This window comes from Hibiscus syriacus, unplaced genomic scaffold (genome assembly GCF_006381635.1).
Source record: "Hibiscus syriacus cultivar Baekdansim isolate YM2019G1 unplaced genomic scaffold, ASM638163v2 tig00008843_pilon, whole genome shotgun sequence".
NCBI lineage: Eukaryota > Viridiplantae > Streptophyta > Magnoliopsida > Malvales > Malvaceae > Hibiscus > Hibiscus syriacus.
This window is the reverse complement of record NW_024062175.1, coordinates 517,491-530,000: the sequence shown is the minus strand read 5'-3', so window position 1 is coordinate 530,000 and position 12,510 is coordinate 517,491. Positions and strand designations below refer to the sequence as shown.

The following is a 12,510-nucleotide window of genomic DNA, read 5'->3' as shown; positions in this document are numbered from 1 at the left end:
ACATGGTTTGCTTTAGGCCATAGTTTTCTGATTATTCCTTCCCATGATTTAGAATTGCATATGTTTTCTATCAAGTCAGCCAGTTGTGGATTAGGCTTGATGATCAATGATGCTGCACTTCTGCATCCCGAGTCCGTGATCCGATGGCTTATTAGACCTGCTTTTATGTCAGAGCACAGCTCTTGCCAGTGACTTTCTAAAAACTTGATGGCTCTTAGCAAGGTAGATGCAAAGGCTGAACCAACCAAGACAACCTCATCTCGTTGGATTAAACCAAAAAGTAATTGACAGTACAAGCTCTGTACGGGTTCTGGGCAAAAGATGGCCTCAATGGGGCTTGTGTGAAACTTATTTAACATGGCTTTAAACCCACTCTTCTTGTATAAGCTCGTTGAGACAGTTGCTGCCGTGAGGCCACTAGGGGTTTCAATCTCTGGTCTAGCAAACAAAAATTCCATTCTTTTATCGCCTTGGTTTATGTCACCAAAATGCCTTTAAAATCAAATGGATAAACCCAAATGGTTAGCTTTAGGACTAAACTGCTCTTATATGAGCAAAAAAATAAATAAATAAAAATCTACAAAATGGGTTCCTTACTTCATCACCGGAGACTCGTACAAGGTATAAAATAATTCCCACTTCTGTGCTTCTTCAGCAGTGACAGGCGTCAGCTTTGGCTGCCCTCCCGAAGTTCCAGAGCTGCATATTATCAAACATATGGTAGAATAATTAGGAGGAAGGAATGGAAATATAACAAGATTGCCAAATAGACAAAGCAACAAGTCCATGCCTCATAAAGAAGCCTGTAATGGGGTCAGCTAAAAGGATATCAGATCTCTCCCCATTAGCAATCCGATCAATGTAAGGCTTAAGATCTTCATAAGCAACAACGGGAACATTTTTCTTGAAGAGTTGTTTGTCAGTTTGGCCATGGAGGAGCCGCCTTAAATACTCTGTTCCTGCATTTCTATTAAGTATTTCACTCAATAACTCATCTTGAATTCGCTCAGCATTTGTGGTCACCTCCTCGATCATCCTCAACCCACCTTCATACCAATTTGTTTCCATCGAATCTATTACTCAACCACTCTATTGTGTTCTCTTGGAAGTGTTCTATCTACTTTTAAATACAAACACACCTACCGCTAAAATATATATATATATATATAATTAATGGTAAAGTATACAAATGGTTATTGACTTATTGAGTAGAGTATTTTGTTGAATTTTTTATTACAAAAAGTTACAAAATTTCTAATAATATATTAATTTGTTGAGTCTCTCGATTATTAAAAGTTATAAAATAATCTCTTATTTATTTATTATGTTAATTTTTCATTAAAAAGTTGTTAGACGTCAACCTGTTGACTGATATATGATAAAATATGATCTCAGAATCTAAAATGACTATCATATCTCAGTTGGTTTGTTAACATCTAACTCAGATGCATGCTAATCTTTTAACTTTTAATATTCGAGGAACTCAATAAAATAATATTTTCTAATCAGATGGTCATTTTATAATTTTTAATAGTCGTGAACTCAACAAAATAATATCTTATAATTTAAAACCATTTATAAACTTTTTACCCAAAAATTAAATTATAAAATAATTCTAACATTTGACCTTTCCATCGATCACATTTTGATATATTGAAAAAATTGGAGAACAATTATAATAATAATTTTTTATTGTCCTTCATACGAAGAGTTCTTAGTTATACGTCAAGTTTAGAAAATAAATTTTGATTTGTTTAGGATTATCATTTTAGGTAACGTGATCTCTACTAAAGCTTGAGTTGATTCGTAAAAGATTTGGACGATCGTTGATTCGTCAAAATATTGCATTTTTTTCAAAATATAGCAAAAACTACCCTAATTTTAAAGACGAATGGAAAGTACGGTGTTGTTAATATTAAAAATAATATTTTAAATTAAAAAATAAAAAATAAAACGAATACAAGACGTCTTTTAATAAGTTATTTTGGATTTAATGATTAGGATTTATTGTAGAGGGTAAATCTATGGAACGAAGAACTGATTATTGTTATAGGTTGAAGGAATAAAAATTGATTATTGTTAGTAAACCAAGATAAATAATTGAAAAGATGAAAAAGATGAAATCAGTCGAAGAAATGAATGAAATGGGAGGTTTTGACATGGCAATTGTGCCTTAAAAAGAGGGAGAAGATGTTTTTCAAGACCATGATACGACTAAGACAGAGGGAAGGCCGAAGAAACCAATGTGTATATATATGCACTTTTAATAAGTGATCGTGTATTTGTCTTAAACTTGTTTGAAAGGTGGTTATTGATTAAAAGTTTAATAGAAAATTAGATTGATGATAAATTTGAAATGTTTACAGTGTGATAGAATGTAGACATTTGGAGGGAGTTTAAAAAAATGATAAGAATATTGGTTTTGTTTGTATGTGAATTGAATTGAGAAGGTTATAGAGATGGATTATTATCAACATTATTGATAAAGCAACATTGATCGCATGTGAGAAAGGAAACAACGGCGAAATGGAAGTTGATGAGCGAAGAGGAGAAAGAACCTTATGTAAAAATGAAGGAAAAACAAACAGAAGTTTTATAACGTATGGATGAGTGGACATGAGAAGAAGGTATTCCGAATATTTTCAAAGCATATAACATTTTTTAAATGTTTTGTATAACATAACATAACACAATTTTTTGTTTTTAAATAAATGTAAGAAGTGTCCACAAGATGTAGTTTGATAAGATTGCATAATTTGATGGAGGCGTTGGAAGGGAAGGGAAACCTTAATGTTGTGAAAGAATTATGTTTTGAGAGTTTGATTGAGGTAAAGGGATGACAAATTTGTAGGGAGTCGTGTCGGGAGTTGTTTGAGAAATTTGATACTGAAAACCGTATGCTTCATTTTGGTGGCTATCATTCTCTTGTGGGGATGCACAAATTGTAACCGTGTTGGGGTTAAAAAAAACGAAGGGACCTACATTGGAGAAGTTTTTCAGAGGGAGGAGTGGAAAGAACACAACAATAAGTATAATATAAATTAAAATGTTACATTAGCTAAGCTCGAGTTCGAGATTAAAAGAGAAAAATTTGCTGGTGATGATCTAATTCCCTTTTTGGTAGGTCGAGACACTCGCAGAATTCAACCAGAAATCAAACAATACAAACTGAATTCCAAAGGAAATTAATAAATTAACATCTACAACTCCGTTCACTTAAATAAATATTTTAACAAAAAAATCTTCAACACTCAATTACCTCTAATATTGCAAGGCAACCTTGCAAGTATATGTGCTTTTGGGACTTTTGGAAAATCACTATTGCCTCTATCAATTGGTCCGCAACGAATTTCGCTCAATTTAATTTGCCTTTCTTCCCTTCGTCACACAACATCTTCAGATAGTCCATTCTCGGGGATGTATCACCCGTTGGAGCAAGAAATATTCCAAGAACGTACAACAAAACTCTACTCAAATCAGTATGGTATCAATTTAACAGTTGGAGGGATGTTTTGTTAAAAGATCACAGGTGGATTGTCAATTTCCAGTATGATATCAAATGTCAGTAGTAAAAACAAACCCTACCATGAAATGAATTGAAACCAATTTTGTGTGAGTGAAAGCATGAAAGGTATCCACAGTCTAGGAATTTAAACAAGTTATAATACCTAAACAGCCATCACAGAGGCATATATAGGAAATAACTCCAAATAGAGTTGAAGTGAAAGTAATAGAACATAATGGAAGGCCAGTTAGGGTTAAATGGTACAAAAATATCTTAATATTTCATCAGAGTTCATAAAAGTCCTCTATAAGAAAACTTAAAATAGTTAGATTAAAAATACTACAGTCTCTCTCGACCTACGAAAACATGTTAAAGTGCCCACAACGTGTTCTAAACTTGCAAAAGACTCCGAAGCTATGGGCAATATCAGTCATCTGGGGCTGAGTAGCACTATTCAGAGTTAACAATTCCAGTATCATTTCCAAAACTACATTCATGGTGAATCGCTGCTGCTCAATGTAAGTATCAGGGAGACATTTTTTCTTATAATCTCAAACGACATCAACAACAGGTACGAAAGCACCAGAAATAACGACAAATGAAAGCTATCACAAGATAAACAACGATATCTATGCAACCAAATCAAGATATAACATCAAGAGTACAATAGGTGTAGACAATATCAGAATTTGCAAATATTAAAAAATTTCTAACTCTTTTCCACATGTAAAACCAAGTCCCATGTAGGAAACTAATTCTGTAAACTCAAAATGAAAATGAAATCTAAAAGCAATATTAACCAAAATAGGAAGGTTATATAATTAGATATTATCTAAGTTGTGGATTAAAAGATACAAGATCACCGGCACCTACTCTACCGATGAATATTAAGCAAGTCCATGGCTTCACTCTGCTCCTCCAACAGCCCTTCACTCGCATACTTGCTTAAAAGCTCCATCTTCTTCCTTTCAACAATCATCCTCTCAATCTCCTTCTCATCGGGCAAGGGCACGTGCACAACGAATTCTCTTTCTTTATCTTTCCTCTCTTTCCTCTCCTCTTCCACCACATCCTCTTCTTCCTCAAATAACAACTCCCTCGCTGCAGCTCCCACGCTAACCACCTCCTTGGCTCCTCTCCTTGCTTCTCTTCTAATCTCTTCCACTCTCCGCCATTCCTCTTCCGCTTCAGCCCTCATCTTTGCCTCCGCTGGCCCCTCCACCCTAGCCAAAACCCCGCCCTCTTCATCTCTATACCCATAATAACTCGCATCAATCCTCTTATAAATATCATATCTAGTTCTTCGCTTTCGCAACTCCGGAGGCTTCTCAAACGGCGAATTTACTTAACTGACACATTTTGTCTCTAATATTCCATTTTTAATACCCGTTGACCAATATTTCCCGAAGTAACACCCATTGGTTGAGGTGGCACAAAGGCGCATCTCCGGGGATGCGCTTTATTTGAATTTATGCTGAGTCGGATGCCACATGTGGAAGGCGTATCTCCGGGGACGCACTTTATATGGGTTCTGCTGAGTCAGCTGTCACGCTAGTATTTCTTTTAATAATAAAGATTTTATTTTTATTATTATTATAAATAATTAATATATTATGTAAAGTGTTTCGATTATAATTTAAGAATTATCGAATGTATTTTTTAAATGTGTGTTCAAGGTGGAGCGAATTTAGGTTTTAGTATTATATGTTTCAGGGACTTTGGCATTCACCTATTCCACGCAACATTAATCGGATGGAATAATAGATGAAAACTAACTTTGATCTTATTGTAGTTATAGGAAAAATGTATGAAATTATAATATTAAACGTATTGTTGATTTTAAGTTGATTTTAATGTATATGTTTTAATGTATATGTTTTAATTGGATAAATTCATACGTATGGATAAATTTAATTTGAATTTAAGCAATGTGAATTATAATTGGAATATAACTTTTAATGTTAAATTTAAGTTGAATATTAATTTGTATATTAAAAACATTTAATGTTAAATTTGAATATTAAGTTGAATTTAATGTTAAATATCAAATACTATAATTTGTATATTAAAAACATTTAATGTTAAATTTGAATAAAAAATAACATTAAAAATATTGTTCTAACAACCATGAAACATTTAAATAACATAACCAAATTACATAAATTTATGAAATATAACTATTTAAATAACATTAAAATATAACTGGATCACCGATGTCTTCTCGAATGAGTTTCACATGGCGGTGGTTGTCTATTTCGTTGAGGATTTCTTCGTGGAACTTGTTCTTCAGTCTCCTCATCTTCACTATCATCATCATCATCGGCATTTTCTTCGGTTGGTGTTGTAGATGACGCTGAAGGGCCTGTATAAAATAACGACCCTGGAGGAGTGCTACTAACTAGGGGTGCACAAAAAATCCGAATATCCGATTTTTCGAAAAAAATATCCGAAACCGGATTTGGGAAAAACCGGTTTTTTTTTTAACCGGATCGGATTTTTTTAAACCGGTTATTTTAACCGGTTTGGAGAAAAAAACCTAGACCGGTTTTTTTACCGGATAAAAAACCGGTTTTTATCCGGAAAAAAACCGGTCTGTGTTTAAAAAACTAGCCGTTAATATAGCCGTTGGGGGGGTTTGTGACCGTTTTTGACCGTTTTTTTCTTTAAAAAATTACCATTTTACCACCCTAAACATGTATAAATAAGTTGGGGATGTATTTGGTTGATTACAAATTTCTCAAATTTTATTACACAACACTTAAACATCTCTCAAATCTTATTTTTGTAATTTTTTGTTCATCATGAGTAACACGGCTGAATCTTCCGTCGGGGGAAACCTTGAAGTCGTGAGAGTGATCGAACACACTCGAAACAAAGACATTTGGGATCACTACGATTTATGTGAGATGTCAAATAGCTCGAGGAGGGCGCGTTGTAAACTTTGTCTAAAGTTTCTTGCATCGGAAGGAAACACAACGTTGAAGAACCATTTGACAAAATCATGCAAGGTACTTCGCTCAAGATCGGATCCTAGTCAATCGAATCTTACACCGCAAGGTGGTGTTTTTGTTTACGACAACGAAAAATTACGAGAAGCGTTTACAAAGTTCGTGATTACAAAAGCATTGCCGTTCGACCACTTTGATGATGAAGATTTCACGACAACAATTCAACAACTAATGCAACCACGTTATACTCAAGTAAGTCGTACTACCCTTAGAAGAGATGTTATAAAAATGTGGCGTACGGCGAGGGAAAAAATGATTTTAGGATTCCAAGAACACCGTTATGGTGTGTCGCTTACATGTGACGTTTGGAGTTCCCCTCATAATACCGGAAATTCTTTTTTAGCCGTTACGTCACATTGGTTAGATCAAAATAATTGGCAAATGATGAAAAGAACAATCGCGTTTGAATTATTCGGTGAGCCGCATACCGGTGCTAATTTATTTACACTTTTAAAAAGGGTAATTTGTCTTTATAAATTAGAAAATAAAGTTTTTTCTATATCCTTTGATAATGCATCGAATAATACAAACGCGGTTCCAAGATTGAAAATATTACTTTCACCGATTTTAGACGGTGCGTTTTTTCATACCCGTTGCGTTGCACACATAATTAATTTATCCGTGCAAGCCGGTTTGGAGGTTATTGAGCCGATTAGATTAGAATTTAAAACAATGATAAAATCGGTTCTTTGTAACAACAACAAAAGACTAAATGATTATAAACGATTTTGTAAGTCCGTTAATAAAAAAGCTTTGGGTCCTAATTTGGATTGTCCAACTCGTTGGAACTCAACTTGGATGATGATGCATACTGCCTTAAGGCAAAGGGAAACATTGCAAACATTTCACGATCGGCTTTTCGAGAGGGGTCATGTCCCAAACATTTATCCGGATTCGAGTTGGGAAACTATAGCCAAAATAACCGATTTGCTTGAGGTTTTTAAAAATGCAACAACTTTTTTATCCGGTGTTTATTACCCTACTAGCCCGTTGGTTCTTAATCAAATATTTTTGTTGGCTACCCGACTAAATGACTTTGAATTTGAAACCGAAGTTTTTCAAGAAATTGGCTTTGCAATGAAGGAAAAACTTTTAAAATATTTTAAGGAGATTCCCCCTATTTTTACTTGTGCCGCCGCTTTAAACCCAACGTTAAATGTTGGTGGGGTTGAAACACTAATTGAACAAATTGCGTTTGTTTTTAATCTAACCGATGATGAACCCAACTTTGTCCAAAACCAAATAAATTATTTTAACAAATGTTTTCGAGACATGTTTGCAATTTATTTAACTAAATACGGATCAAGTAGTGTAATACACGATCAAATGAGAATGAATGCGGAATCATCTAGTAGACGTCCAAGTAACATAAATTTGAATCTTTTTAACACTCTTGTAAATTCCCAATCCAAACGATCACGTACTACCACCCCAAGTAGCTAGTTGGGAAATTACATGTCATGCGATTTTCTATCAAAAATGACATTTGAAGAGTTTGAAAGTTTGGATATTTTGGCTTGGTGGAAAGAAAAGGAAGCACAATTTCCGATTCTAGCCGCCATGGCCCGTGATTTACTAACCGTCCAAGCTTCTACGGTAGCTTCGGAATCCGCTTTTTCTGTTAGTGGCAGGGTTATATCGCAACGGAGATCAAGACTAAGTCCCGAGTCGGTGGAAGTATGCATTTGTTTAAAGGATTATTTGGATGGAGCGGCTCGTAAGCACCATATCACCACCCTAGAAGATACAATTGATGCCGATTTGGAAGCAAACTTACACATTGAAGAAGTCGAACTTGGAATATCCCCTCCAAACGAAGAAGGCGAAGATGATGATGAAGAGATGGCAATGTAGTTTATTTTATAACTTTTTTCAATTATCGTAAACTTTGTTTCAATTATCGAACTTGAAGTTTTTAAGTATTTGAATTTATCGAACTTGGAAGTTTTTAAGTATTTGAATTTATCAAACTTTGAAGTATTTAAGTATTTCAATTATGTTGAGTTAATTAAGTATTTCAATTAAGTATTTGAATTTATCGAACTTGAGGTTTGATGTTTTCTCTTTGATTCTCTCTTGATTCTAGTTGCTTGATGTTTCTTGTCTTTGATCAATGGCTTCTAAGCTTGCTTAAATACACCTTGAATCACTTCTGAACGTTAGTGATAATTAATGAAGATAATATAGTTGTTTAAGTGTGAAAACATTTAATAAAAATGCTTGGAGCGTGGGGAATCGGTACCCTCTCATAGGGAATCGGTTTCCTCTCATAGGGAATCGGTTCCCTAAGTGTAAAATTCAAATATTTCGACCGTTGAATATGGGGGAATCGGTACCCCCTATGGGGGAATCGGTTCCCTCCGAGCATTCTGGAAATCTCGGAGCCAAACCATTCAGTGAGGAATCGGTACCCCCTTGGGGAGGAATCGGTTCCCTATGAGCAATCTGGAATATTAAAATCGGTTTTTTTATAACCGGTTTTTTAAAAAAATCGGTTTTTTTAAAACTAAAACCGGTTACACCGGTTAGGATATCCGGCCCTCCAAACCGGTTAGAAACCGAACCGGTTATTTTATAAACCGGTTTTTTTTTTCTATGGGAAAAAACCGGATCGGATAAAAACCGATCCGGATCGGATTGAAATCCGACAAATGTGCAACCCTACTACTAACAAACCTACCGCTCATAGAAAATTGAGAAAAATGTGAAAATATTGGCATCAATGTCTGTGATCCAGATGGAGATTGAGGTGTCTGTGGAGAAGGATCACCAGCCAAATAAGATGCATATTATCCATATGTTGGATCATTAAACATACCCGTATATGCACCTCCATATGGTGTCATAAAACCCTGCGGGCTAGGTATGTAACCTGGCGGGCTAGGAATGTAACCCTGAGGGCTAGGAATGTAACCTGGCGAGCTAGGAATGTAACCCTGAGGGCTAGGAATGTAACCCTGCGGAGATGGCATATAAACTGGTGGGCTTGGCATATACCCCTGAGGAGATGGCATATGAACTGGAGGGTTGGGCATCATCATCGGTGGATAGGGATGTTGTGGTGGGACTGATACAGAACCGATAGCGCCTTCTCTCCGTCCACGAGTCGGGGGATGATGATATTGAGACGGTGGACGTCTCTCTCTGCGCCTAGGAATGTTAACCCCTCGTGCTTCAGCCGAAAGTAGAAATGACTTTCCATTTTCATTAAACCAGTCCATATAGTTTTCCGTAACCATATGACCAGTTTCAGCGTAATATTGTCGAGGGGCCAACTGTGCATACCGGTTCTCCCAAAGCACAATCCAATCTCTATGTCTTAATACCCAGTTAACATCTTTCTTGCCTCGTCTATCGATGTTATGCATGTCGTCTAAATTCCTAGGTGCTCCAGGAATATATTGCGTACAACCAAACTGACGGAGCACGCGATCAACTGGATGTCACTCAATAATAGCATAACATATAAGAGGTACAATAGACATCCAAACCTCTAATGACCCACTCAGGTGGGGTGGAATACAAGCCTTTACTTCATCGCTCGCATAAGGTATCCACTAAAACTGAAATATAAATATACAATTCAAATAAATATAATATTCTAATTATATCTAACATTTTAAATTAAAATATTCATATTTAAACATATTTCAAAACATACATCAGACCCAGCTTTTGTATCAATAAGTAAACGAATTTCCTATAGTCTAGTAGGTATATCTCTATGGTTCTTTCTTTTCATCGACCACCTATGAAATATAATATAAAATAAATATCACCCTATTTAATTAAAAATATTTAAATAAAAATTTACTTCGAAAATTACCTCAATAATAAGGGGAATACGTATGGTTCATTGACAATCGGGCATAAGAAAGGCATACGGAACCACGCCCATGATTGTAGAAGCAGGAGACATCCACCAATAGCAGTTTTCTTATAATTTGTCGCATGACACATTTCTCTAAAGAGAAATGCCAAAACTGCAGAACCCCAACTATATCTTCCGGCTTTATCAAAATCGATCAGATGCCGTAACCACATACAATGCATCTGGTTGCGAGATTTGTCGAGCATCAATATTCCTCTAATTATTCGTAGAATATATGCCCGAGCACATGCCTTTGCTTGATCCTCTGAAGCATTTTCATTTAAAACCTCAAAATTAGCTTTCAACCAAGATAAAATTATTCTACCTCCATTAAACTCTGGCGGAGCAACTCCAAGATAATCCATGCATATTGACTGCCAATCACCATCCGCCATACCACACATCATATTTCCGTCGACGGGAAGCTCCAGATGCATAGAGACATCCTTCAATGTAATTGTAGCCTCTCCACATGGAAGATGAAAAGTGTGTGTCTCGGGCCTCCACCTCTCAATCAATGCAGAAATTATGACAGGTTCGAGTTTGCAACCGCCAATAATGGTTGCAATATATCCGAACTCGACAGAAGCCAAATATGGCAAAATATGTTTCGGTGTCGGTATACGTGAATTTTTAATAAATGTATCTAAAATACGATCAGTATCCTAAATAATATGCATTATAAAAAATTAAAATTAATATAAATTCATAATAAATTTAAATTAAACATAATAATAAATATTAACATTAATTATAAGAAATTTCTTACCACTAATAAGAAATTTAAAACTCAAATAGTTGAAGATTTTGAGTTATATAAGAGAGGAGAAAATGATTTTGGAGGGGGGTTGAGGGAGTTTATATAAGAGGGGAGGAGGGGTAGTTGGGGGAAACGGATGAGGGTATTTATGGCATTTAATGGAAGGGGCGTCCCTGGGGATGCGACTTCCACACGTGACAGCCGATTCATCAAAAACCCAGGTAAAGAGCGTCCCCGGGGATGAGTCTTTATGCCACCTCAGCCAATGGGTGCTACTTCGAGAAATATTGGTCAACGGGTGTTAAAAGGGGAATATTAGATACAAAAGGGTCACTTTAGTAAATACGCCTTCTCAAACAGCTCCCGACAACTTTTTCGCCGCTCCGAAATACCGATACCCGGGGCCACGTCCGCTGGGTTCGGAACATCCACTATGTCCCTCCTAAATCCGTCATTTTAGGAGCATGTTTAGCGTAATTCGAGCCTCCGAGTTCTACAATACGGCGTTCCCAATGAGACTTCTCTCGGATAAGCTTGTTGATCTCGTCGTTAAGGTCGCAGAATCGATGTTCTCCTAGGCCATCGTTCTGAATCTCAGCGACCTTGCGGCCGATCTCTCGCATGATTTGTTGACGCCATTTGTCGGCTTCGGCGAGGTCGCGGCACTCGGAGGCGAGGAAAGGGCGGCGTTCTTTAGGTTTCTTTTTCTCCTCGGCTTTTTGGGTTATGAATCGATTGAGCATCGACTGCTCTTTCTCTTCGTTTGGAGCCATACCTCGATTGAGGGTGTCGGAACTAAGGGGTAGGATTCCGAGAAAATTTAGCGACTGAGATTAAAACCCTTGGAAGATTGAAATCGAGACCTGATAAAAACCACCAAAAGAAAAAAGAGGATAAATTACAAATTTAACAACCGAACTTTATTACTCATCTTTTACGTCATAAACTTTATACAGCCCACCCAATTGAAACGAACAATTTTGATTCTTTAATTGATGAGAATTTTTAACAATTTAATTGTTAGACCTTATATCTTTATATAGCATTTAAAAATTCAATTAAACTTAAGCTTTTTTATCATATATATATATATATTATTTTAAACTTTAACATTATTTTTTTAAATGTAATCATTACAATAATTATCTTTATTTAAATATTTAAATTAATTATGTATTTTGGTATATCGTTTTAATAATATTTTGTAGCATGTGACATGCCCTGCACACTAATCCTTATATTTACTTTATTACATTCTTGTATTTACATTTTTATAAAAAAAAAATAGTGGTATTCATCCAACCCACAATTCATTTCATCAATTTGTTATTCTTTATCTTTTATCGTTATCCGTAGTCATATACTT

At 35.6% G+C, this 12,510-nt stretch overlaps 2 protein-coding genes and 1 pseudogene across 2 annotated transcripts; all 3 read right to left on the bottom strand.

The window, feature by feature from the left end:
• LOC120202522 overlaps positions 1–1,077 on the bottom strand; it is a 15,382-nt pseudogene extending 14,305 nt beyond the window's left edge.
• Positions 1,078–4,379: 3,302 nt separating this feature from the next.
• Positions 4,380–4,924, bottom strand: LOC120202470 (pre-mRNA-splicing factor ISY1 homolog). The gene is made up of 2 exons (XM_039202880.1): positions 4,892–4,924; positions 4,380–4,829 (listed from the first exon to the last, which is right to left on the bottom strand). The coding sequence occupies exons 1-2, from the start codon at positions 4,922–4,924 to the stop codon at positions 4,380–4,382; spliced, it is 483 nt and encodes a 160-aa protein (XP_039058811.1).
• A 6,651-nt stretch (positions 4,925–11,575) lies between these two features.
• LOC120202469 (pre-mRNA-splicing factor ISY1 homolog) lies at positions 11,576–11,917 on the bottom strand. Its single transcript, XM_039202879.1, has one exon. It carries the CDS (start codon positions 11,915–11,917, stop codon positions 11,576–11,578), a length of 342 nt encoding a protein of 113 aa, XP_039058810.1.
• Between the last annotated feature and the right edge of the window lie 593 nt (positions 11,918–12,510).